Source organism: Pseudoliparis swirei, chromosome 16 (genome assembly GCF_029220125.1).
Source record: "Pseudoliparis swirei isolate HS2019 ecotype Mariana Trench chromosome 16, NWPU_hadal_v1, whole genome shotgun sequence".
Classification (NCBI taxonomy): Eukaryota; Metazoa; Chordata; class Actinopteri; order Perciformes; family Liparidae; genus Pseudoliparis; species Pseudoliparis swirei.
In genome coordinates, this window is record NC_079403.1 from 10,450,777 (window position 1) to 10,478,484 (window position 27,708).

General features: G+C 44.5%; 3 protein-coding genes across 5 annotated transcripts; 2 read left to right on the forward strand and 1 right to left on the reverse strand.

Moving 5' to 3' along the window:
• Window positions 1–216: 216 nt before the first annotated feature.
• cdk8 (cyclin dependent kinase 8) lies at window positions 217–8,822 on the forward strand. Of its 2 annotated transcripts, none has more exons than XM_056434332.1 (13): window positions 217–626; window positions 2,047–2,122; window positions 2,562–2,672; window positions 4,206–4,346; window positions 5,145–5,202; window positions 5,293–5,424; window positions 5,511–5,654; window positions 6,408–6,477; window positions 6,676–6,748; window positions 6,914–7,005; window positions 7,223–7,301; window positions 7,423–7,581; window positions 7,804–8,822. In XM_056434332.1, the coding sequence occupies exons 1-13, from the start codon at window positions 499–501 to the stop codon at window positions 7,927–7,929; spliced, it is 1,389 nt and encodes a 462-aa protein (XP_056290307.1). In that variant the 5' UTR covers window positions 217–498; the 3' UTR covers window positions 7,930–8,822. The 2 variants fall into 2 exon arrangements, with proteins under 2 accessions (XP_056290307.1, XP_056290306.1); XM_056434331.1 differs by having other exon boundaries at window positions 219–626; window positions 6,908–7,005.
• A 1,018-nt stretch (window positions 8,823–9,840) lies between these two features.
• Window positions 9,841–21,314, forward strand: wasf3b (WASP family member 3b). 2 transcript variants are annotated; one of them, XM_056434530.1, is made up of 9 exons: window positions 9,841–10,268; window positions 14,546–14,702; window positions 16,458–16,592; window positions 16,706–16,859; window positions 17,521–17,638; window positions 17,954–18,135; window positions 18,290–18,565; window positions 18,906–19,219; window positions 20,307–21,314. In XM_056434530.1, the coding sequence occupies exons 2-9, from the start codon at window positions 14,570–14,572 to the stop codon at window positions 20,462–20,464; spliced, it is 1,470 nt and encodes a 489-aa protein (XP_056290505.1). In that variant the 5' UTR covers window positions 9,841–10,268; window positions 14,546–14,569; the 3' UTR covers window positions 20,465–21,314. The 2 variants fall into 2 exon arrangements, with proteins under 2 accessions (XP_056290505.1, XP_056290506.1); XM_056434531.1 differs by lacking the exon at window positions 9,841–10,268 and adding an exon at window positions 10,301–10,322.
• Window positions 21,315–21,495: 181 nt separating this feature from the next.
• gpr12 (G protein-coupled receptor 12) lies at window positions 21,496–27,592 on the reverse strand. The gene is made up of 2 exons (XM_056434583.1): window positions 27,032–27,592; window positions 21,496–26,183 (listed from the first exon to the last, which is right to left on the reverse strand). Exon 2 carries the CDS (start codon window positions 26,169–26,171, stop codon window positions 25,167–25,169), a length of 1,005 nt encoding a protein of 334 aa, XP_056290558.1. The 5' UTR covers window positions 26,172–26,183; window positions 27,032–27,592; the 3' UTR covers window positions 21,496–25,166.
• Window positions 27,593–27,708: the final 116 nt, after the last annotated feature.

Below are 27,708 nucleotides of genomic sequence, written 5' to 3' on the forward strand. Positions count from 1 at the left end.
TGCCTGTATTATAGCACTGCAATATGTTACACTATGACGAACTGTTTTACAGTTACCTTTTTCAACATGCAGTTGGTATAATTGTATAAACTGATCCATCATCTCTGATCATAACGAGTCTACTAATTTTCTTGAAGCCTTTTCTCTGCAGCAGGGCTGTCTTCACGACGTTTTGCGACAGTGCCGTGCTCGAATACGGCGTCATTACCGAGTGAAGTGCGTCTCTTTGGAGCAGACACCGGCTGAGTGAAACGCAGCAACAAGAGAAAGGAATACTCTTCGGGTTCGTTTTCTACCCGGACTTTCTCCGAGCACCGCACATCCCTTCCGGTACAAACAATTTAACCCGAAAACTCGATGTGGAAGCTGGGCTGAAGGAAGAAAGAGCCACGCTGGGGACGGCAACTAGCTTATCAAACCGAGCTCGACTAGTAGCCTAGTTGCCTCCCGAGCGACGCTTTAGAAGGAAGGAGTCATTTAGCCCAACCGGTGGTGATAATGGACTATGATTTTAAAGTAAAGCTGACCGGCGAAAGAGAGCGTGTCGAGGACCTGTTTGAGTACGAAGGATGCAAAGTAGGAAGAGGCACCTACGGCCATGTGTACAAGGCGAAGAGAAAAGATGGGTGAGTTGATGACCGACGAGGCCTCTAGCCTGTGAACCCTTCGCCAGCACTTCCTCCCTCTTCCAAATACGTTCTAATATCTTTTCTCATTTGCTGTTCCTCTTCAAGGCTGGTGTGCCACCGGCAGATGAGATGAGGCATGTTGTGTTATGAAATAAGGGGACCGTCTAAAGCTATTTGCTGCACGTCAGGATGCTGGCTTTCTGACGTGTACCATAACACTAACATATGGTGGACCATTTCTTACTGTGGCCTCCCTTTCTGCGATGTTTTTGGTTATTTCTGAAGGATTTTGTGTCCTGTGCTGTTGCTCAACTATACGCATTTTTTATTTAGGTAAAAGTAAGAGCCGTCACATGAGAGTTTGGTGAATGTAGGTTACAGCAGGTGCAGGCCCTTGTTTGTGGAGGTGATGGGCTTTTTTTTAAGGAAGAGTGGTTGCTTTTTTTAAATCTACAAGATACATGTATCTCTTCAACAACTTTAAATTAATGTTCTCATCCTAAAGAAAGCAACTGACATGAGAGCTGCCTTTTGGTTTGATTAGTTGTGTATACAATCTGTTCTCTAACATGCCTACATTTGTTGGTCATGTTCATTGCAAGCACTTATTTTATCCTTATCACTCTTAACTTTAGGCCAAAATTGACTCCCTGGTTTGTGTATTTGCCTTTTTGGCAATTGTGTAGAGATATCATGAAATAAGTTGGAGTGAATGATATGAAACAAAGGTCCCCTGGCTGGACCCAAACTTGTTATACTCTGTGGTTCATGTTCAGATCCTTAAACCCAAAGACCACCAGGCTGCCACCCACCTTCATTTCTAAACACTTTATTTATTTATTTCACAACTGTTTCTATTTATTTCACCACTGTTTTTAATTCAACTCATGACCATGTTTTAAGTGTATCAGGACCAGAGCTGGTAAGAGCTGAAGGCAGCCTGAGCTACCAGGCCCATACAAGGCCTATTTTCACAGTCCGGGCATACTGGCAGCCAGAACCACACAAAAAATCCCTAACGTGTTTTAAGATGTTGGTGTTTACTCGAGGAGGCTCCTGTCTATGAGACTTAGTGAGCTAATTTGTGCTGCAGCATTGGACGAGGCCTGAGTAAGCACAACGCATGGGTTTATGAGATGATTTAGGAGGGTTATAACCAATTTATTCACGTGAGAGCGAGTCCCAGTGCTCATATTGTCCCTCGCCAGCTGCCAAACGGGACCGATTTCCTCTCCCCATGTATTGTATTGAGCATCAGAGGTGAGCTTGATTTCACAAATCCTGAGGCAATGCAACTCGGCCTCTTCTCAGAGTGCCGGCTGCCCAGTGCCCCCCTTTATGTTTCTGTGCTTACAACTCTCAAGGGGCTCGCAGTCTGGTCTGGTGTTGATGTTGTTTTGCCTCTCTCCGTTTGTAGGAAGGATGATAAGGACTACGCCCTCAAGCAGATTGAAGGCACTGGCATCTCCATGTCAGCCTGCAGAGAGATTGCAGTAAGAACTGCACAGCTTACTTTGCCCCTGTTGCTTGGTCTCTGTTCAACTCCCTCCACGCCATAACCCTAGCTTATGTAATAACTGAATCACCTTCAGAGTAGCTTCAACCAACACAAGAGTTAGAAAGACTCACAGAAGAAGAAAATAGACATTGATTTAATGCATACAACGGCTATATACAATAGCATTAATACAAATTATGCTCTCAAAATCAATATCTTAAACATAATATGCTTCAACATGTTTTATTCATTTTGAATGCATTGCATTCCGTTGTACAGGTGGTATTGTTTCCACCCACTTGTATCTATTACTTATGGTTATCAGGACAGTAATTCTCCAACTTTAAGTAGTTAATAGCAGCATTAACTAGTTTGTGATTAATAATTTCTGCCATGAGTGTGGTCGGAATTCTGAGTGAGTTTGTATTTTGTAGCTGCTGCGGGAGCTGAAGCATCCCAACGTCATTTCACTGCAGAAGGTTTTCCTGTCACACGCAGACCGTAAAGTGTGGCTGCTGTTTGACTACGCCGAACATGATCTCTGGGTAAAAATGCACGCACACACAACACACACTGGAGCTGCATGACTGATCCCGCACACACACACACTGCATGCGTGATAAGTATAAGCATATTGCCCGTTGAATATGCCGCTATGTTGCATGCAGGAGGAAAGTTTCTGTATACTTCCTTTAAAAATACAAAAAAGTCTTTATTAGCTTAGAGCAGGGCTATTCAACTTCAGTAGCAAGTGGGCCGAATAAGAAAATCACGGGGGGTGTGAGGGCCGCACAGAATATTGATCAAATAATGGCTAAAAATGAAAAACAGTCATGTATATTTCCACAGGTAAACAGTCACACACGAAAATGCGTCGGTATTGTGTGGCAAAAGTGTTGCGAACAAGCATCACTATAAACATGTTTCAAAGTGTAAATATCCGCTCAAGGTAACCAGTTGTTTCAGATCCCTTCGACCAAACTGTTCCCATGAAAACATAAGAAATGTGACTTAATGGATCAATATATAAATTACTTGAGTTGAAACTAATATCTGGTGGCGCAGCACACAGACTGCGCATCTTTGAGTCCAGTCTCCTTTTGCGTGAAAGAGATCGAAACCAGGTCGGGCGATCTTTTTATTTTTATTTTTTCGAAAATGTATTTCTTCCTCCGTGGCTGTGATGCACTGCTCACTTATACAATCGTAATCGCCGAAATGGATATGAACGGTGGCTTGAAGATCTCCAGCAATATGTTTGTGAATGTGTGACGAATCTGGTGAGCGAGACAGAGCCCCGCTGCAGATGTGAAGAGAACACAACGCACGCGCAGGGAAACCAGTAGGTTTGAAAACCAGTAGGGGTGTAACACCGGCAACCAACACGGGTACATAACATAAAGATGTCACCATACAGGTTTGGTTGAGGCAACAGTGAAACTCAATGGCTCTGGGTTAGATGTCTCAATGTATAAAAGAGGCGTGTCCGTCAGTTTTTTTTTTTTTTTTACCAAGCTATACTGATTTGCAGGCAGTCTTGCGGGCCGTAGTTAAACTCAAACGGGCCGTATCCGGCCCTCGGGCTGCTAGTTGAATAGGCCTGGTTTAGAGTAATGCACATACTGCATAGGTATATACACATACAGATGTGAGTTAATGGGGCCTGTATATATCTATGCTGTTTGATAAAGGAGTGCACAGACATTCACAAATTCAGAATTACTCAGTGCTGATCTGTATATATTCACATCAACCAGCTGCAAGAAAACTCAAATGGTGTTTTTTATGCTTTGCTAATTCCCATTAAAGCTAAAACACCAAAAGGTATTCAACATTTTGTTGTCAAACCTCTGCTGCATTACACGTGGCAAGGTATCAGAACGTAGTAAAAGTGCAAAGTTCTGCCACAAAACTGCAACACTCGCATTCCCCTCCCAAGGAAGTGGAAACGCATCCCACAAACACCAGACTTGCTTATCTTGCCGATTTATTTGGACAATGGGACAGCACAAATATATGTGTTTTTTTAGTCATGTACCAACTCATACTACAATTACTATTATCGTGTCTTTCTGTAGCACATTATTAAGTTCCACAGAGCATCCAAGGCCAACAAGAAACCACTGCAGCTGCCTAGAGGAATGGTCAAGTCTCTGCTCTACCAGATCCTGGATGGCATCCATTACCTCCACGCCAACTGGGTCCTCCACAGAGACCTTGTAAGAGGATTGGGGAGGGAATGGGAGGAGGAGAGGAAGAGAGAGAGAACATATTTTGGCTGAAAGGAAAATAAGGCAGTTGATGAGAGATTGGAAGATTATGACTAGGCAAAGAGTCCGTAATCAGTTAAGTGTCAATGCATGTGTTGAGTAAAGGCTAATAACTTGTTTTGCATTTAGATGAATGATGATTATTAACAGGTTTAAGTTGTCCAAGATGGGCATGCATTTTTTCATAAACATTTTATATACAATATTCTGTTCTATATATTTGACTGAAAGATTATTTCATATATGCTTAATTTAAATTTCAAACATTACCAGTTGTTTTCTCAAGGAAATGTGCGAGCATTGCTTCTCGTGTTTAAAAAAAAAAAAAAATACACTCAATTTAGTCTTTGGTATTATATATTATAGTTTACTGTTTGATTGGAAAGCTACATTATCTTCCATTTACAGCCACAGTGAGATGGGAATGTAACGCTTGCACTTGTGGGATGCAGTATGCATATTCTGTCCACTAGATGGCAGCAACATAGAGTTTTGATTTTACACCACATGCAGTTCAGAGTATCTGCAGGTTTCGATAAGCATCATACTTTGTACAGATTGCTTTTGAGCTGGTCACAAATGTAATTTAATGTGGTCTTAATTAATCTTATTTTTAACGTGGTTTGAACACAGCAGAAATCATGAGCGCCACAATTGGGCCAGATTAAGCTGATTTAGTAGTTTAATGTGTTAGTAGTTGTATTGTGGAAGCATGTTCAAAATTATGTATCTGTCTCTTTTCCTCAGAAACCAGCTAACATTTTAGTTATGGGGGAGGGGCCAGAGAGGGGTCGAGTAAAGATTGGTATGTAGAATTTCTCCTTTTTACATGTTTTAAAATTCACTTATTGTCAAGTTGTCTATTACTTTACCGACTTAAATGTCTGTTCTGCAGCGGACATGGGGTTTGCCCGTCTCTTCAATTCACCGCTGAAGCCTTTAGCCGATCTCGACCCTGTGGTGGTCACCTTCTGGTACAGAGCACCTGAGCTACTGCTGGGGGCACGGCACTACACCAAAGCCATCGGTGAGAACCGTGCAACACCCGGACTTCCCATGTGTGAACACTTTAGTGACGGCTTAAGTTAACTGTGTGCTCTGCTTTCCCTTCAGACATCTGGGCTATTGGCTGCATCTTTGCGGAGCTGCTGACGTCTGAGCCCATATTCCACTGTCGCCAGGAGGACATCAAGACCAGTAACCCTTACCACCACGACCAATTGGACCGCATCTTTAATGTCATGGGCTTCCCTGCTGGTGAGAGTCTAGTGCTACCAGAGAGCAATCCTCAGGGGGGGGGGGGGTTTACATCTTTAGAAACATACATATTTTTTTAAAGATATACCTTATTAAATAAAAATGGAATCTGTTACTTGTGACGTTAACGGCAATATGTGCTGTTGTTAGTTGCTATTAAACAAATGTGTCATGCTGCTGTGTTGCCTTTACAATGGAAAATGCTGTGGAAGGATAAGCATTTTCGCTTCCTATCCGAGGCAGATTGTTTGCCGGTCTTTTAAAGATTCTTTTTTTGTTCTTGAGGCAGAACCGTGGTCTGTTGCCTCTGAACATCATCCACTGACACGATAGATGAAGCCAAGTCCCAAACAGACACTTTCCCCTGCAGGGCTGTGTTTGGGCCCATATGTTCCAGTTCACTTAAGAGGCTTCTGATATATTTGTTTCCTTCTTTCTACCATCTCTGCTGCTCCAGTTGTGTAATTCACCAGTCTGTCGGATGAATCTTGTTTTGATACGTTCAACCGTACAAATTTAGCATCGAGGCAAATTTATATTGTACAAAAACTTCAATTGTTATACATTTAAATATATAATGTAAACCAAAACCGCTCGATATGCCTCTAATTATGTAACAAGAGGTTGTTGTGGGGAAATCATGAGCATTTTTACTTAAAAGATTGCAATCCAGACCCTACAACCTAAATAATCTGTTCTTAAAGGGAGGGAGGTTGTGACAGGATGTAATCCTGTCTTTCCCTTATTTATCAGATAAAGACTGGGAGGACATTAAAAAGATGCCAGAACACTCCACGTTGATGAAAGACTTTAGAAGGAACACGTGAGTACTGCTGTCCTAGTTTCTGAAAGATCAGAAACAGAGTTGGAGCAAAGCAAAGTGCTATGTGTGCTGGCAAAAAGACATTTATGTGTTTAACTCAAATCTTACTTGCCCATGCTATAACTCTGCATGTTATTATACTGGGTGATTACATTAAGGGCATGACAAATAATATGGTTTTCTCCTTCTCAATCACAGATACACAAACTGCAGCCTTATAAAATACATGGAAAAACACAAAGTCAAACCAGACAGCAAAGCATTCCACTTGGTGAGTTAAAGTGCATGTCATTTGCATAACTTATCGATTTCATAGTACAACTATAAAAGAAGATGGAGTTCGGTTCTCCATGCCAAAGGAAGCGTGCTTTGTCGTTATGCTGCTTCTGTTCATGGTTCCTGTTTGAGGCTCACACTGCATTCGTTAAAGCTGCAGAAGCTGTTGACAATGGACCCCATCCGTAGAATCACTTCTGAGCAGGCCATGCAGGACCCCTACTTTTTGGAGGAGCCCTTGCCCACCTCTGAGTAAGTCATTACATGCGCACACACACACACACACACACAAACACATACCCACACACCTACATTCTGTATTCCGTTCATCCATCTGGTGCTACCTTGGCTTGAGTAATGTGATCCTCGGGTTCCTATAACGCTGGAACAGGTCCCTTTGCTAAAAAGCTTTGAGTCCTTGGTCTAAATGTTTGACGTTGACGAGCCTCTCTTTGCATTTCTTCTCCAGTGTGTTTGCAGGGTGCCAGATTCCCTACCCCAAGAGGGAGTTCCTAACTGAGGAGGAGCCAGAGGACAAGGCAGACAAAGTAGGACATGTGCCACTTGCTGTCCCACTTCAGTCCTTCAGCATGCTTATTTTCTGAATGTATCCATAAAGGTAGTAAGTGTACACGTACAATAAAATGTACACTTTTCTTTTACCGTTAGAAAAACCAGCAACAGCAACAGGGAAACAACCACACAAATGGGGCGGGACACACCGGCAACCCTGACAACAGCCATGCTCAGGGCCCGCCTCTGAAGAAAGTGCGAGTTGTTCCTCCGACCACGACTTCAGGTGGCCTCATTATGACCTCGGACTACCAGGTGGGTCTCTCCTTCATCAACATTTTACTTTTGGAGGGAGATATAGCTCTCTCATGTTAGGGTTTCATGTCTGTGCCGAATGGCACACGCTGCAAATTAACCTTCAAATCTTTGACCCAACAGGGCACGAGAGGGAATGTGAGGCTAATTTTAAAAGGCCAAACCAAAGAGTGTTGTGAATAGGATTTAATGAGCATCTTCTTGTGTTCCGCCTCCCTACAGCGCTCCAATCAACATGCTGCCTACCAGAACCCTGGACCAAGCACGGCACTGCCCCAAAGCAGCATGGGATACTCCTCTACCTCCCAGCAGCCGCCCCAGTACTCCCACCAAACCCACCGTTACTGAGAAGACCCTCTTATTTACACAAGCGCGCGCACATACACACACTTCTAAACATGGACACGCATGTACACCGCCCTGAACATGTCCACCTGAACAAAGGTACTGAGGAATGTGGGGATGTCCAAGGCAACAAAACGCCCCACCCCACAGAGGGCACTTTCGCCCCAGCAGTTAGGTCTGATTGACAACAAACTACACTGCTTCAGGACACGCCCATAACCTGAGTATTAGAAACACTGCTATAGAGCAAGACCTGATGGGGGGTGGGAACATTAGAAGGCGGGAGGATTAGAAGAATGGATACAAGGATATATCCCAACCTTGTCCTGTGAATCAAACTAACCAAGAGAAGATGGCTTGGGGGGGGGGGGGGGGCTGGACATGTGTTAATCTGCTGTGTCATCTCCTCCACTTGTCTCCACACCCCCACCTACGCCTGACCTCAGCCAGTTACCCTCTACCATTGACGCTTGGATGAGACTGAAGGCTGCTATGTGACTGCCAGCGGTGACAGATGCCTGGCCGCCTCCTGTCTGTTTATTTTGTGTGCGAGGCGCTGTGAAGGCCTCAGCTGGGGATTGAACTGAGCTGCGTGAAGCATGCTGGGAGGATATGGAGCCCCCACAGCTGTGGCGTTGAGGGTTTTGTGTTGCGAAAGGACACAAAAAAAGATGACAAAAAATTATTTTAGTAGTGTATAATTTAATCTGTTTTCAGGGTAAGTGTGGCAAAGCAGCTTGCGCTGTCTGAGCGCTCCGCTGCTGTATGCTGTGGGCAAGCCGTACAACATGGTGACAACCTACCAACGCGTGGAGGACGGCAGATGGAACATGCATTGTATTGTTTGGAAATATTTTACATGAAGCAAGTATCCTAACAATAAAAGTGAAAACAATTATATTGTTAATTGTGTATGTGCATCCAGCTGATGAGTGATGCAAACTTTACCTTTTGAAACTTATTACATATTTTTGGTTCTCTTTTTCGATTCCCATGCTGGCAGGAGTTGTGTTTATACTTGCTGGATGAATGCTTGGTTTTTAATGGGGTCATCAATCGTTGCACCTTTTTAAATAATCTTCTTTTAGATACCTAAAAGGTAGCTTTTATTTTTGTATTTTTCTTTTTTTAATGTTTTATACAGAATCAGACTTGGCTTATGTGCTTGGGCTTTTTGGGAAAGAAATGTGAAAGAACAATTACAATTTCCCATATTACAAGTCTGATCAACAGTTCAAGACTGACACATTATACATAATTATAGTAAGCAGGAATTCTGAGAATCTGTCACCAGATGATTTTCTTCTGTTATAAATTATTAACACAATCTGTTATACAAATTGTTAATTCATTTTATGTTGGTGGATTAATGGTTTCAGGACTAATAAGTATGAAATCTACAGTATTTCTGTCACAGAATCTCCTATTTGGAACCAAATTCATACACGTGTTGTAAGTCTGCCAGGCGTGTCGGTCTAAACTGCCTACTACTTTATTACATGGTCAAATTCTGTACATGTGTGCTTTGGTATTCATGTGGAAATCAATTATATATGTTAAATTGACAGCTGTATAAAGAATGCAGGCTGTGGCTTTCCCCTTATATAGAATAGAAGTGCATTTTCAATCATGAAACTCCCTTTCCAGTGGACTAAACCCAGTCTACAGTCTAAGACTATCTGCTCCCTTTCCCTGCTTTGATGACTGCCATTTCCCTCGGACTGTTTTGATCTACAAACACACCTGGGAGAGTAAAGGACATGTCTAAGTATGGCAAGTCCTCTTATTGAACCTCTTGCGGGATGCCGGCCCAGCTATTTAAGTCTGTTACACAATAATACCCGAGCTCATTCTCAGCATCACTGCCTGAAGCATCTTTCTAACCTGCAAACCTCGCTTGTTCACCATTGTCTGCTCTAACTCGTTATATAAATAGGTCTTCATGTCTGAAATTCCCACAGGCCCCAAAATGAATTTAAAATCCTAATAATTGTATCAAGGATGGGGACCCAGTTGCGTTAAAAAAAATCCCCGGTTACTATTCAGCAACGCCCAACTGTAGCCCCGCCTCCTCCATTCGCAACACTGCTTTGGAGCTCGGGAGTCTCCTTGTCATCCATTTCTTTCGAGAGATACCATTGGTTAATCTGAACGTCCATCATGTGTTAAATCCCCTTCTTCTAGATTTGATTGGTGTATGTGATCAGTGGGCGTGTCCTCGTCCTCAAAGGGTTGTTCCCCGGAGTGGCCAGACTTGCTGGGGGGACACAGGATTGAGAGCTAATAGGAGTATCTAACGGGACATGCGGACGGGTCGATTTCTTCTAATATTTCAAGTGCTGGTGAGGGTTTTATGGTTCTTTTTACAATGACGAATGGCAGCTTTTATTTAAATGGTGAGATGTGTGTGCCTATTTATGTGGACCGTGGTCTCATTTGTCCTCATTAAGAGCTCGACCACTGGACTCCAGATAGCTAACCCAGTGGTCAGTCCCTGTCCATGATAACAAACGGATCCTGCGTTGCCCGAACCGCCCTTAACAATTGAACATTTTTCCCCATTGCCGGGTAACTTTAAATCGTTTTTGACCAGTTAATTTATATTGGTTGTACACAGGGATTTTAATCTGTTTGTAAAGTGACCGGCGTTTCAATTTACGATGATACGTAAAACGGCACCTTTAATTTAAGATTAAAACTGGCAGAAATTCACTGGAACCGAGATGGAAGAACAGATGTGGGTCAGTCCGTCAGTAACGTGAAGCGACGGTGCGGAACAGTGATTGATCGCGTTTGCCATTAGTTCGTGTGTGTGTGTGTGTGTGTGTCTGTGTGTGTGTGTGTGTGTGTGTGTGTGTGTGTGTGTGTGTGTGTGTGTGTGTGTGTGTGTGTGTGTGTGTGTGTGTGTGTGTCTGTGTGTTAATGTGCGTGTATCAGCTTGTTGGTAAGAGAGAAAGGGATTGCGTGCGCGAGCGTGTGTGTGTGTGTCTGGATGAATTTGGGAATTTTAGGGCATTAAAAAAAGACATCCAAACAGTCGTTGGTAATAACTTAATCATGCATTCATGCGACACATAGTCAACCTGAAATCCAAACAATACGATAGCTGCTAGTCTGACTATTCACTGTCAATACAGAAATTGACCACATTTTAGATTAATTCATTATACTAATATAATAATAATATAATAAGTAATCTAATATACACAATGGTAAACATTTACACAAAACAAATGTAAAACTGGGGTAAATAGTCATATTAACATCTCTTACTTAATTGGAACTAAAAGCAGCTAAAACAACTTAAAATATATACATTTTTGTGATTAGGAGAAACTGTAAAACTGAAAATCTCCACATGTATGTAATACTTGATTTGTTATTAGATTATTTATTTATCAAATTAATCAGCTATTTTGCCCATTGTATCACCATTAGGATTATGAGGATAATTTGAGCCTATCTGAGTGAATTTATCCTCCAGCCAAACCAACATATTAAGTTAATTTCTCATTCAAAGTTGCTCTAATGTGTGCTTTAAAATAATTGCATAATGACAGAATGAGTATATTATGTTACAATTTTACTAAAAATCAAAAGTATATATAATTTAATTATATATATTACACTTTAAACAGATATTCTGTCTTTTTGGCTGCACAATAGAAGATTAAAGTTATGACCAAGCTCCCATGGCCTACTCTACATTGAGGATTCACTATTCAGAAGCTACTTTTACCCAGAGTGCCATGGATGTTTGACCATGGATGCCCCTGAGTAGTACTGGGATGAGGAAATGTAGGCGCAGTGTCACTGCAGAATTTTTTTAACATCATATTTAGGGCAGTGTGACCTGACGTAATCCAAGATGCATTATTTATAACATCAGAGCAAGCAAAAAGGGCCTGCAACACAAGAAACTATACTCTGCTCATAAATTGGTAATGACTACCCTCTCAGATCTTAATGGGGTTTTCACATCTGTAGTAAATGCCTCGTCTAACTCTGCATTGGTGTCCGGATGAGGGCATCTTGCAGGAGTCACAGGGGAAGTGTGTCTTACCCTAAATGGAGCCTGAATGTCACCCCTATGAGGATCAAAGACATTTTCTGCTGCGAATGGGACTGTTAACATGCTGCTAATGGGACATTTTAAAGGCTACCTGGTGTGTTTGTGTGTGTGTGTTTGGCTGTATGTCCTAATGCCTCTAGGGTGCATGTTGGGTTCTAATGAATTAAGCTTTAAAACACATGACGGGAGAAGAAGCATACGCTATTACATTCCTCTGTCTAGTGACTTATGTTTAGACTTTACTCTCTTTACTCGCTCCTGTATTTCTTCCAAATAAGTGGAGGAGTGCTGTTTGCTAAGCTTGCATTGCAAGAATATAGGGGGCCTTAAAGGAGGTTGAAGAGGAGGAGGAGGAGGAGGATGCATGGGAGAGCTAGGGCTGTTGCCGTGTGAACGGAGCTCTATTGTCCCGGGAACCTTTCAGTGGCTTCCCCCGAGGTCCCTGTTCATACCCATCCCCCCACCCAATACACCCTTTCTCCCTCACACACACACACAAACGTATACTTTTTCCACCTCTTAATGTTAAACACCACCGGCTCACACACAGTCTCATTCACTGTCTCTTTCCTGTCACACACTCTTATCCCACATGTCTCTCTCATGCGCCCTTCTCGCCTCTACTTTCCTCTAATTTCTCACGAGCTGACAAGGCCCTTCCTCCCTCCTCCTGCTTGCCCCCCAGTCGCTCATTATTTCGCTTCATTGATGTGATTGTCAGGCCAGACAGACAGTCAAGGCAGAAACATGCAATCTTGTCGTTCGCCTCCCCTCCCTCCTGTATGCTACGAGATGCACAGTGTTTCCACCAGCAGATCCGGGGAGCTCTTTTGCTCCAAATCAGACCATATGAACTGTATTCAGTGTCCTTGTGGCTGCACATGATGTCATTTTGCCCTTTGTTTTGTGTTTTTGGCATGAGGCTGTCGGCGTATGCAGGAGGTCGCTGGCTGAGAAAACGGGGCCAGATGAGAACTCAGCTTGTGGGAATTGGCCTCAGTGAACAGAGGTGTCTCTTTTCTGTCTTGGACAGCTGAAATGACACGATCTGTAATAACAGTATCGTTCTCTGCTGAGACGCTGATAGCACAGCACTGCTGCCTGCTTCACGGGTGATTTATCGTGTTGATGATGTAACCTCATCGTTATATTTGGTGTCTTGTGAGATCAGGATTCATTCACAAAGATGAAAAGATAAACCACTTTAAATCCTTCTCAACCTTACTTCCCATCTAATCTAATGTATTGTGATCACAAATAGATATCTGAAAGGCCCAACCGACATGAGTTGTATTTCTAGTACCTCTCCGTTATTATTAGCCTCTGTCACGCTGCCAGGGCTCCTGTGTCTGAAACTGTAGTTATGAGTGAATCATTTCACCAGTGAGTCTAAAAATGATGCAAGCAGCTTTCCATCTGCCTCCCTGTCCGTCCTCTCGTTGCTTCAGGAGCCTTAGCTGTATTGTTCTGGCCAAGTGTCTGGACAGGAAGCAGAGATGTGACACGGGGAGGACCAGGAAACAGGAGGCAGGTTGAGAGCGCAAAAACAGGACGCAGGAAGAAGCTCAGATAAGATGGCTGCTCTGATGCACCCTGGGACTTCTCCGGCTTTGAGTAATTGTTTGTAGTCTTTTGAACTACAGATCATTTATAGTGTCTGACTATAGAACCAGTGAGGGTTTAATGAGGAGAATGAAGTTGCGATGAAACGGCAAATGTGTGTGTGAGTTTTTAAGGAGAAAATGGTGAATGGTTCAGGTGTTTGTCTTTATTCTTGTTAAGCAACAATGTGTTAATTTATGCAAATTCCATTTGACTTTTCTGCCCTTTTGGTGTTTGCCTGACCACATCCATGAATCTCTGTTTGTGTCGGGGTCCCAGCTGGGCCACTGACGAGCCGGCCTGGGATTAGCTGGCATGCTGTATCTTCCGATCCCTAAAGCTTTAATCTCTCTGCTGGTCGCCAAAGTCTTCTGGCGTCGGGAGTCGGGACGCTGTCGGTCTTCACTCTCAGTTCCCTGGCCACCGACTCACCGCATGTTTTATTCATTTTTACACACAACAAAGAAACTAAATACACTTCATAATAAAATGTCGCCCCATACTGCAACAGCAAAAATGAAAACTACAACCACACATTATTCTTTCTATTCATAGAGGGGATGTGATCTCATGTCCGGTTCTCTAATTTGAATATTTGCTGTTTTAAAATTGAGAAATAGAATAGAATAGATTTGAGTTTTAGTTCGATTAAACTAGTAATTCCAATATATCCAATTGGACATTTTAATTGTCATTTCCTGAGATTTTCAGAAACAAACGATTAATAAATTCACTACCTCTGTTATATATTGCATATATGTTATACCTCTGTTTCCTATGGCTCTAAGGCAGATGTGGTGTGTGTCCTCAGCCAGTGGGGGATGGCTTTCTCATGTCCAGTAGACCGTCGGACAGCACCTGCATGCTGGTCTCTCCATTCATTCTCTCTCACCAGCGTTCAGGCGTTTCAAAGAGTGCGTGCTTGTTTCCCGTGTCTCCTCGCAGTGACTGACGGTGTGAAGCGCCGCCATGCCGCTGGTGAAGAGGATCATCGAGCCACGTCACCTCTGCCGAGGGGAGCTCCCCGTGGGCATCGGCAACGAGCTGGAGTGCGTGATGAACAACACGCTCTCTGCCATCATCCGTCAGCTCAGCAGCCTGAGTAAGAGACACTCTCACAGCAACAGTTACAGACAAACACACACACACACACATGCAAAGTCGCCGTCGCATGAAAAAAATGGCTGATAAAAGTATTATTGACAACCTCTGGCTGTGAGCGCACTCACTTTAGTTTGATGACTGTCAACATGGTCACATGGTTTCAGCAGTAATCCTGAAGCTGCGATTGATTTCGGTGTTGTCATGGTAACGTTGCCTGGGGTCACTGGGCTAGCAGCAGACTTAGTGTGGCCTCGCGCCGGAGAATAGAGGGTTGAAATGTAATCCTTGTAGCTCTGCAAAAGGGAATTTATCTTGACAGCTGTGTGGTGTGGTGTGGTGTGTGTGTGGTTGTGTGCTTTTGTATGTTTGACTGGAGGGGTGTATGTTAACAGTATTTGTGTACAGGACTGTTTCATATTGATTGTTTTGCTCGATGTAAATGCATTAGAATGACGTATTTACTTCTCCAAGGGCATCTATCTCTCCATCCATTTTCCATGTCCTCGTTTAATAAACCATCAACATTGTGTTGTATTTGGACATTCACCTTTCTCCCATTCATCTTTACTTTGTCCACTGCATTTGGATAGCATACATTTTAAAACAAGTCCCTTTTTGCTGTTGACCCCCCACATTTTGTCATATCCATTCTCTGTCCGTCTCTTATTGTGTCAAGTTCCTGCTTTGGGAGTGGGCCTTTCAACAGCAGCTGTGGAAGCTATGTATAATATTCCCATGTGGGCTTGAAGGGGTATGTCTGAAGACTACATGCATGTCAGTGTGCACATGGAGAGGTCAGAGTGGACCCGGCTCAGCATGCCGGATCTGTGATTCTTCCTTCCTGTAATTATTTTTCCTGCAGCCCATCCTGTCAGCAGGAGGGACAGAAACAGCCTTTTGTGTGTGTTTGCCATACTACGATAATAAAACTGCTCCGGCTGGGTTTTAAACTGTTGACACCCACAGGATGCATTTTTTCATGCTAAGTCTATAATTTCAGTACTGCCCAGCTGAGCCACTTATTTAGTAAAAAGGCTTTTACACTCATTAGCTTTGTGCTGGGACCCCCACTGTCAAACGTTTATAGTTCCATAAACTCTGGACTCACCGTCGTTTTACACTCGCAGCGTTTAATGTGGTTTACTTCCCGCCCGTGACCCTTTTAAAAACCCGTTCCAGAGCAGGGTCATCCCTACTGTTCAGGGACGTACCCCAGAACACAGGGTTAAGAACACAACCATGAATGTGTCTTAAAACCAAAGCAAGGACAAGTTAAATCAAATCGAATGTCAATCACAGTCCTGAGATCCACGTGAAGAAGTGAAACGTGGGTTCTGCTTTACAAACTGAATCTTCAGCTCGGAGCTGAACCCCCATGCACACCTCCATTGTGAGGTCGCCAACAGTGAACACCGTCGGGACCCGGAGCCGCAAACATTGGCACAGTTTGTTTAGGGCTTTGAACCGACAACCCTGAGGTGACGAATCTCTAGCAATAACAGGCCAGGGGTGAATAACTTCAAATGTTGGAATTTCTATAGTCTGTGCAGATTAACTTATTAATGAGAAATGTGGCTATATGAGATGCCATTTCCTGCAAATACTTTTTCTAGCCTCACATTGGGTCACATTACCATTGTATTGATTCAACCTGAGCCTCTGTGGGGATTTGCTTGGTTCCAGATAACGATTACAAGTCTCCTTCTAGCTCTCACGTTTCCTGTTTCTTTGTCTTTCTGCTGTTCCTTTTCAGGTAAACATGCGGAGGATATATTCGGCGAGCTGTTTAAGGAGGCCAACACCTACTATCTGCGCGCCAACTCTCTCCAGGACCGCATTGACCGGCTGGCTGTCAAGGTCACACAGCTGGACTCCACTGTAGAAGAAGGTGGGTCAGATGTCAGTGGTCTGAGGGGGGAAAGGACAGGAAGTCACCTGTCGTTATCCGTGTCTTGTTTTCTGTCTTTCTAAACTACTTTTGACCTCTTTTTATGTTCTCAGTTTCCCTGCAAGACATCAACATGAGGAAAGCCTTCAAGAGCTCCACCACTCAGGACCAGCAGGTGGTGTCCAAGAGCAGCGTGCCCAATCCTGTCAAGGACATATACAACCTGAGTGATAAGCCTCCGCCCCTCAACATCCTCTCATCTTACAGGTTGGTGTTATTGATGCACTCTCACTCACCACACACTCTCTAAAGCTCTTTCAATTAAGAGCTTCTTTTTCTTAATTTTAACGATATGAAACCAACAGCATATGAGCACTTTTACAATGTGAAAGACAAAATAAACATTCACAAAGTGAATCAAACATAACATTTCAAGTTTAAAACATGTGTTCTACTTACAGGAATACTAGAAAGTCATCCGATGTTCTTTATTTTATTTTGGCTCCTTGTTTCTGACCTACATTCACAGTGAAACTGCATATTTTATATTATTATTATTTCCTTGTATTTTGTATCCAGTGTGCTTTCCAGTACTTTGGGTGCATTACATATTTAGCATGGCGGGCTCCAGTGGGAATCAAACTCCTACCCCTGACTACACAGCACACTTCTCTCCCTCTTCATCCATTCTTTCTGTCTCTCTGCCTTTTCACTCTATCATCCCATCCCTTTCAGTTATGCTGGATCCACACTCATACTTTTCCCCATGTTCTCCCATCAGCCTCTTCCACTTTTGCAATATTCATAGTTTTATACCCAACGCAGTCTTCCCACAGAGATACACTGAGCCATGCTGCAACCTATCCATGCATGTTTCTCTGCAAAGACATGTATGCACCTGTATAACTCTTGGTGTCTGTTTCTGAAGGGATGACCACAAGGAAGCGCTTAAGTTCTACACCGACCCCTCCTACTTCTTCAACTTGTGGAAGGAAACGATGGTGCAGGACACAGAGGATAAAAGGAAAGAGAAGAGGAAGCAGAAGGTACAATGATGTTCACGAGGAGCTCACAGATCACGCTATAGTTTTAATACGTCATTAGAGATTTCACTCTACCTGCCAGCTCAAACGGGGGCTTTTCTGTCCAATGTAGTTCATGTTTTCAGTTAATCAGTCACCAAATGTTGCCATCAGGTTAGGTTCTACATTTCAATACCAAACCTACTAGACAAAATGTAACTTATTCACGGAACTATTTATATTATTGTGCATAGAAGAACACAAAATTAAGGACTTTCCATTGATAGCTTTTACAAAACGAAATAGCCTAAATGCTCTCCTTCTCTCTCCGTCTCAAAGGAGCAGAAGCGTTGTGTGGATGGAACGTTACAGAGGGAGGTGAAGAAGGTCCGAAAGGCGAGGAACCGTCGGCAGGAGTGGAACATGATGGCTCTGGACAAAGAGCTGAGGCCGGACAATCGACACACCATACACCGCGACCGAGGGGCTTCCTCCGAGGGCTCGATGTCACCAGAGAACAGGTCGGTCACTTCAGTTTCCTGATTATTTAAGGAGGCATTGTATATTTGCATCATTTCCTCCAAAAACTCACAAGTTGAGGAATCGTCCCGGGTTATTTCCACATTCTTATTTCACCTTCCATCTTCTCGTCCTCCTCCCTGCTCTCTTTATCAGGGGTCACGGTCCTGATCAGCACCACTACAACATGATGAACCAGGCCGGCCACGCCCACACCTACTCTGGCCCACCGCCCAGCGCGCTGGCTGCCCAGATGGCTGCAGCGGGCCACGCCCCACGCGGAGGAGGTGAACATGACATGAGAGGCAGGACCATGATGGCCTATCAGGGTGGGACACTGGGGCGCTCTCACCACCACCAAGTCCAGCTGCCTCCTCCACCCTCTGAGGCGATGAACGGTGGCTCCATGTCCCTTCCACCAATGGACTACAGGTAAACATATCAGCCACAGCCTCTGGAAGACACCTATCTTTAGGTTTAGGTGTTTTTTAACAGCAACCATTGAGGGCTTTGTGTAATGAGCACAATGTCTATTCAATTTATTCCAAAATCATATCTTCTATATGTCGCTTACTGTTGCTCTTGCTCATTGTGTCTCATTCATGCACACATTTATACTATGTATGAACTCTTAGCTAATGCTGCCACCTAGTGGGTCGCAGTCCTCTTGCTTCTCTCTCAAACCCTGATGACTGTGCTTGTCAATAAAATACAGCCAGTTAAAATGTGTATTAAGTAACCTCTGCTAATTCTCTTTCATTTGCTCTTGCAGTATGGATGGCTATGCCAACACTGGTCCTCCTCCTCCCCCCCCTGCCCCCCTCATTCCTTCTGCCCAAACTGCATTTGCCTCACCTCCCGGAGGTCCAATGTCTCTCGGGCAAATGGCCGGCGCCGGTGGCTTCGCTCTGCCTCCGCCACCTATATGTGGAGCCCTAGCAGCGCCCCCTCCCCCTGGTCCTCCACCCCCTCCCCTCCCAGCCGGTGCATTCCACTCTTCAAGCCGCAAGATGTCTTCCTCTGCACCTGCTGAGACCTCAGATGGCAACGAGGCCCGCAGTGATCTGCTGGCTGCTATACGTATGGGTAAGAGCTGTTCTTTTACCCTGGTCAACAGAAAAAAGAGCCTTTAAATGCAGAATGAGTAGGATGTGTTGGCGTTTTGCCGCGTTATATTCATTATTATTGCTGTGTTCGCCTTTTTCGAACTCTCCTCTTTAATGCGTGTTTACAATCTGGCACCTTGTCGCTACGTTTTTAGAGCAGTTGAGGCCGAGAATCGTCCTGAAAACAGCCAAAGAAAAAAATATATATATATTCAGGCAGAAGGCTCTGCAGATACAGACACTGCCACACTGCTGGGGGTCATAAGTAAGGATTGAGAGGGGTTATTTTTGTATGAGTCAGACAAAAAGACACGAGTCACTTACACTGTTTAGTTTTTTCAGAAAACATTACTCATTGTGCATTTACAAATTGAGTGGAACCAAATCGCTACAAAGGGATCTAAAAAAAGGGGGTGAATACTTTTTAAAGGTAAAAACTGTTCAGTCAAAAGTTTGAAAATCAGTGTATTGCTTGGGATAAAAACAATTGTTAAATCTCAAGCAATATAACTGTAAATCCATTGAAAATCATTTAAAAGAAGGCAAATGTTTGTGACCTACATTTTATAAGGACTTGCCATGATAGGACAGGAAATGGCCTCGATCTAGAGCGCTATAATTAAGTGGCTCAAGGGAACATTTGAAGACATTTGTAGTGTTCTACTAAACAAAGAGGAAACATGTTTTGGTTATTTACAACCGCAGGGATCCAGTGTAGATCTTTTATCCCACAAATAAAAACTAACTGAGCTGTCGAGTGTAATCTCTACCAGCTGGACTGATGGAGCGGCTTTTAAAGACCACATTTATGCAGAAAGTCATAGACCATTTTAATTTTATTGTTATAGCCAACTTTGTTGTATCTCATTTGTAAAGTATTTACAACTAATTTATAATAGCCATACTTGGTATTTAAATCAAAATGCTCTTGTGAATAAACTCCCCAAAACGTCGTCACGATCTGTCATACTAGCTAGATCATCACTGAAAATGTATCTGGAAAAGATTGGGAACCCCGATAGTGTTCTTTTAGTACTGAGCTTTATCAATAATCACTTTCTCTTCAGGCATCCAGTTAAAGAAGGTGCAGGAGCAGCAGGAGCAGCAGGCGAAGAGGGAGCCCGTCGGAAACGACGTGGCCACCATCCTCTCACGGCGCATCGCTGTGGAGTACTCCGACTCCGAGGACGACTCCGAGTTGGAGGAGAACGATTGGTCGGATTAACATGCACGCAAAAAAACAACTGAAAATACACACACCACAACACACACACACACACACACACACACACACATTCAGTCGATCTCACACTCACTTGAAAGAATGCTTACTGTACCACACTCACGGGTTGTCCCACACTTTGTGGCTGAAACACACACACACACACACACACATATACACACACACAATCACATGCTGTAGGTTCATATAAGCTGAATGGTCCAAAACTGGAAATGTGAGGGTGCATTCAAGATGCATAAACACTGTATAGACACTCGTAACATACTGTAATACTTACCACTCATTGAAACATTAACATGTAGCTCGACATATATATATCTATATCTATAGATATATATCTTAAAGCCTTGTGATTACACCCCAGTGGATGTTTCTCTACCTGTTATAACACTAGACACCCTGTGAAGGTGCTAACTTCATGTATAGTCAAAGCCTGAGAGTGTTAGAAGAATTAGAAACTTCCCTCTTGAGCTAACCAATGTATTTGTCTTTTTTTGTTAATGTTTTTACTGAAACACTCGCGTATGCTGTAGACCAAGAGTCGTGTTTTGAAACACGACAATAACTGGAAGTGAAGGAGTCACGGAGTTATTGACGACGGGTTCATGCCTCTGAGGAAGTGAATGGGGAGAGCATTTTAAATACTGTGTTATGGATGTATGAGCAGGTGATACGTGATGAGTCTTAATTAATGATTTAAATGATAATTGATTGTGCCATATGCAATCGATCACTGCTGTGCGGGAGGGCGGGGGTGTTGTCATGCATATGCTAGTGTGAGCTCTGTAACCTTTGACCCAGAGAAAAATAAAATGATGAATCAATGATCGCGGCTGGGCTGCCATGTCTCTTTACTGTTCCACTGTCGTCATAGACACAACAGATACCTGCCTCTCAGACTTCAGTTTCCATGGTTACAGTATAGCTAAGAAGGGAGTTGCCAGGGAAACAGAGCAGTGTGAAAGGGGAAGCCGTGGCAGGGATGAACAAAATCGTCAAGGCGAGAGTTTTATGCACAGCACTTTTTTGTTTTTTAATACGAAATTAACAAGATCTCTCAATTGAGTGAACTAACCAAAGCAATAAAAAGTACAACTAACACTTTGGAAAAATAGACACCACGTTCACACAAACATTTATATAATATCTCAGTAAAGTTAGTGCATGTTGATTATCTTTTATACGTTTCATTTTGCAGATACTTAGTTTGTTGTGCCATTTTCATCCAAAAAGTAAAGTGCATTTCACATTGAAAACTATGCATACGTCTACACAAGATGCTGTTACTGTGGTGCCCTTCCGTCTCATACCCCTAAAACACACACACACACACAAACAAACATTCACAGGCCCTTGAGTGTTTTGATATTTAGCTCTAGATTAGTAACCATCTGAAAGAAAACCTCCTGCTGAACAGCCAGTCATATTCTCACAAAGCCAGTTGCTTTGCACACAACTTTATGCTCTATTACACCGCGAAACAAGTCAACAGATAAACAGGTGTGTGTATACAGAGAATATTACATCCAACTTCAGTCTTTTGCTTTTCTTGGATACAAAGCCCTTGTTCACACCTGTTCAATCATGAAAATCTCAACAACACTGCACAAGAGAACAACATTCACCTACCAGAGAATGTTTGTGTACCATATTTTCCCCTCAAAGATGTATAACCAATCAATTATCCATTAACCAGCCTTAATAAACTGGTGCATATTGAAGAAAAAGGTGCAACCCAACTCATCCCATAATTTGACGAGGCTCGACAGGCTTTGGTAGCACCATGCAAGGTGGTTTTAAGTCCTTCCTCTTCAGCATGCCGTATTTACAGAAACTAAGTCAACAATTTGATTATTATTACATTCAAAAAAAGGCTTTACAGCGACGTTTTATCACAACATAATTTGAAAGAATTCAGGCCAGACTATAGTGGCAAAAAATAGACCTTTTCAATAAATATAACAAAATAGACTTTTCTCAAAATGTAAAGAAACAAGAGTTTGTGATGGTGTGTGACGTGCCAGCCGGACCCGTCGGTGCTCATTAATAACAACATGGTTCTTCAGTCCGACACTGTGCACAAGTTCACGTTCCGATGCTCAGAAATGCTATTCCTCAGCTTTTCTTACTTACCTTCCCTCCCACCTTTTTTTAATGCTTTGCACCTGATGAGGCCAGAAAGATGAGGATTGGAAGCTCCTCAAAGGCCTCAGGCTTGCTTAGAGGGGAGGGAGCGAGGAAGGAAAGGAAAAGCATCACTTCTTTTATTTGGAAGTGACCACATTTAGCTCATAGAATTATTCAGAGGTCACTTAGAGGACGCCTACCTCAACCAGACTGGATTTATTTAAATATGAGAGATAAAGAGCAGACAGAAAAACCACAGCAGGACTTGGATCCAAGTGAGTCCTTTTCACTTTGGCTTGAAGTGCAGAAGCTTCCACGTCTGAGTATCTCTTGAAACAAGCTCTACAAACACACAACGAGGCCACTTCTCTCAGAATTAACAGGAAGACTGGCAGCAATATCCTCAAAGGTCAGGGGGTCAAATCCCTCAGACACGTTTTACCCCTGTACAAGGAGATAGATTCAGGTCTGCCGAGCTGCTGGATCATAAAGACAAACACACACACATACACGGACACACACATGCACACACCCAGAGGTCATGCAACTCATACCGTATGCACGAAAACACAGCCCCAAATCGCACAGAGACTTGAGGTTACGAGACTTAGGACAGCTCATATGCTCACAAAAGGCAGAGGCAACAAATCAATCAATTTCACCTTTTTTGGTGTGAAAAATGCTCAAAGCCCAATTTTAGTTCAGAGAAGAAGAACACATCATTGCGGAGGAATGAGGCAGTGGTGTCACTGACAGGAGTAATTTGATCTCGTGCACTTTTCCAGCCCAGGAGTGATTTCCCTAAAACCTATTTGAAGATGATTTGCAGCTCACTGAGCACTTTCACTACAACACATCCCCACCTGAGCGGCCATTATACTTCACGCCGCAGGAGGAAGAAATGGTGGGAGGTGGTGTTATTGCTGTCTGAGTATTGCTAAATAACTACCGTTCAAAGGCTTGTTATTGCTGACAAGATATGAAGGAATGAGTAATCGGCGTGCATGTTCGGAGGGTTTTCAAACCAATTATGAGACCAAAAACTAATGGAGGATTAACTCAGAGCAGCTGGTATAGTGTTGCGATTTCAGCTTTCATTGAACCACAATTAGTTGGACTCAAATCACGATGAAAGCAGAGCCTCTAAACTTCAAACGTATCTGCACTTTAAAAAAGGGTGCAACTATTGTGACCATCAAGTGATGATTAGCTCATTCAATGTGATACATGTGAGGTACACTGTAGAAAAACTAAAATATCAGGGCCATGATGACATCAGGGTATGTCCCATGGCTTGGAGTCACCAGTGTGACCAACCACACTGAACCAAGGAGGCAAATAGAGCATCTGTGCTTGTTGCATGCAGGTCACACTGCAGTCAAGCATGCAGATCAGATATGTGGTTGGTGTTCAAATTAATGGAAATACGTTCAGAATTAGCATATTTCCATCCCAAAAAAATCTTATTTTTTCTAGTTAGCCTTTTAGGTTTGTAATGATCTGATAATAACGTTAATTTTATATCCTACATAATTCATTTAGCTGTTGTGTGATTTAAAAACTAGGCCTGACCTTATAATTCAATAATTGTTCAAATAGGTGGGTGCTTCTCAATTAAATTATGATTGCACATTACATTACAAATTCCAGACGTTCAAAAAGTCATAAGCAATCTCCATTCAAAAAGGTGGAGAAGGAGGGCTGTAGGTGTTTACATAATCCGATGGTTTTCTATTCGGTTTGGTTTAATGATCAACATGGAGGAGGGGTTAATGGTGGGATCTCCTGGGGCTTTACCGTGAGAATCCCACTCGCGAGATGTAACACATTCACACACAAATCCAGAGAGAAAAGAAGACACATTTGGAGAGACGAGGGGAAGACGAAACGGCTTGATTTCTTCCTCGACGTCTGTGGAGGACGCGGGGCGCGGATCAGAGAGCGCCGGGTCTATTTTTAGCTCTCCGCGGCTATTTAGCCTTCGACGCACGTTCAGAGTGGAGCAGCAGAGCGCCGGGATGCTGCTCCAGACGGGCTTGATGTGGAAACGTCTGCGCAATCAGCCGTTCCCTTCTCTCCTCTCCGCCCCGCACACACTCCTTAGGTAATCTGTGCGTTTCTACGCACGTGCCCACACTAATGATCCCTCCCTATTGGACGAAACACCAGCAATTGTCAACCAAAGTTCCAGTGCTCTTAACTATACGCACAGTGTATATACCGCTGCTGCCTGTAACGTGGGATGCACTCAGCGCGCTCTGCAGAACAGAGGAAGGGCGTGGCACGGGCTGGACAGGAGGGGGCGGGATGGTGGCCGCCGTTACTGGGGGAGACAGTGAGACACCTTGCCCTATGGTGAATGGAACAAAGAAAGACAAAACGCCATTCATCCTGGTGGGCTGTGTATACTGAACATCACCAGCCAGAACTAAAGCCACAGCCCTCGGCCACTTCCCCTGACCTTCTGCCTTCTGCTGCTCTCTTTGACACCAGTCAGATCCAGTGAGGAGCAGAGCTGACTCAAGGCGCCTCTCTCTTCCCACCTGGGTCCGTTTGGTCAGACGTCACTTGGGGTCCGTGCACGCAGGGCCACGCTGGCAGGAATACGGCCGCAGCACACCAGCCACAGCGCTTTCTGGATCTCTTGGTTCCTGAAGGCGTAGATGACCGGGTTGATGACGGAGTTGTAGGTGGCAGGCACCAGCGTGACGTAGGTGTAGAGGGGAGGGTAGGTGTAGTCGGCAATGAGAGAGTAGACAGTGAATGGCATCCAGCAGGCAGCAAAGGTACCCAGGATGATGGCCAGCGTGGACACGCCCTTCCGCGTTGTGACGTAGTGGGGCGTGGACGCCAGGAAGTGGTGCTGGAGGGCGATCTGTTGAGCGTGGCGCATCACAATCTTGCAGATCTGAACATAGAGTTGCAGCATGAGGCCGAAGAGCAGCAGAAAGGAAACGGACAGCACAGCGATGTTGTTCTTGGTGAGCGGTCGCACCACGCTGCATGTGGCCTCCTCGGCCAGGCAGTTGACCCCTGTGACGGGCAGCAGGCCCAGGCACAGGGAGAGGCCCCACAGCAGCACGAGCATGGTGTAGGTGAAGGCCGCCGTGCGCTCAGAGTTGTAGGTGAGGGCATAGTACAGCGACAGGTAGCGGTCAATGGTGATGGCCAGCAGGCTGAAGACGGAGGCGGAGAAGGAGGCCACCACCAGGCCCACGGTCAGCAACTGGGCCGAGTCGGAGTGAAGAAAGTAGGCACAGGTGAAGTGAAGCACCAGGCCCAGGCCGGCCAGGAAGTCGGCCAGTGCCAGGCTGCCAATCAGCAGGAACATGGGAGCTCTGAGCGCCGGGTTCTGCCAGATCACCAGCACCACCACGGCGTTCTCACAGGCGATCAGAGTCCCCGACGAGCACAGCACAATGTCCCAGGGGTTGACCAGCAGCGGGAGGGAGTCCGATGGAAACGTCCCCAGGCCGGTGCTGTTGTCCATCGGGCCCCCGCTGGCCCATGCTGTGGGGTCAGGGCTCAGCCAGCTGGGGGAGACCGTTGGCTCTTCACTCATTGTAGCCCCCGTCTGAAAATTGACACAGAGAAGCAACCGGTTATATATAAAAGTCTTGAGCAAACCCATGAGGACTACAAATAAATGTATGCACCCTTGTGTGTTCTTTGGTTCATCTTTTTAGCTTTGCGATTCATGCACCGACACCAACAGTGGGGACTGTTCCCCCAGCGTTGAGCCCACCACAGGGTCTGTGTGGACTTGGAGACACCACACTGCTAGAACTCCACAACTGATAAGATCGTTTTCTCAGCCCGTGATGAGTCGGCTTGTGAATGCACATCATGCAGGAGCATTAGAGGAAAAACCATGAACAAGTCTCCTTAATTCTGGTTCACCCTCTTATAAAATATTAAAACCCTGCTCAGCAGTAGGAATACACATGTTAGCTTCCAGCCAGCTCATGCATATCACCTCTGGGAATTAAACCTCAGGTGAGTAGCCTAATTTATGAACCAGGGAAATGAAAGGCGATAATGGAAAACCCAAAGAAGGCTTTGTTGCAAATTTCAGGCCACACTTCTTAAGATGTATCAATACACCGGTAATTATTGACGCAGCTGTCGGAGCCCAAGTGTCGCTTTACAAAGCAGAAGATACCGCACCCGTCATGGAAATAGATAGTTACTTTATTAATCCCGCAGAATAATTTGTTCAAGCAGAATTTATGCAACCTCAACTGCATAAATGCATCTCACGCTGGTGGCCATATGGTGCTGCTTTACCCTCTCTGCATCTTGCATCAGAGGAACACGTCAGCAAAAGGATGCTGGCGAAAGGAGAAGAAGAAAAAAGAGAAGAAAACGGGCTACGTTTTCCCCTTCATGCAGGTCAAGGATGCTCAAAAATCCCATTCCTACCTTGACTTCCCGTCTAGGTGGAAAACCGACAGCCTTGCATCGCCATGCTATCGAGGAGGATGGCGCAGCGCCGGCAGACAGCGAGGTGAGGGGGCGGGGCTGCGGGGATGCTGGGACTCTCTGCCTGAAAGCCGGGAGGATGGAAGAATAAGAAAAGAGCGCGGAGCCGCTCTGCTGTTGACGGCGTGTGGCCGTGGACTGCGGCTGTGCAGAGAGCAGCGTCGGAAGAGAGGAAGTGTTGCTGATGAAGGAGGAGTCCCATGGGCCAGACCACCAAAGACCGGTTGAACTCCGTTAAGGAGCTACATGTCTATCTTCAGTCTCAAGGACAAAGACAGGTGTGCGGAGTGTCTCCGTGTGTGTGTGTGCGCGCGTGTCGCTTAACGAGAATAAAACGGGCTCTCTCGCGTGCTGCCCCTCGCTCCGGCTCACCTGAACCAAACTGGACGAGTTAAACCAGTTTGAGTGATTTTGTGCCCGTCTCGAGTTTCAGATGCTGGACGCAGAGCCTCTCTCCTCCTGCGACGCCCTTCTATTCTGGTCCCGTCTGTGCTATTAACAGCACCCCTGATGTGTGTCACACCCCCACACACACACACACACTCATATGTCCTCCATCTTCTCTGCCTCATCTCTCCATCCTTACGGCACCGCCCCCGAGAGACCTCTGCTGATGG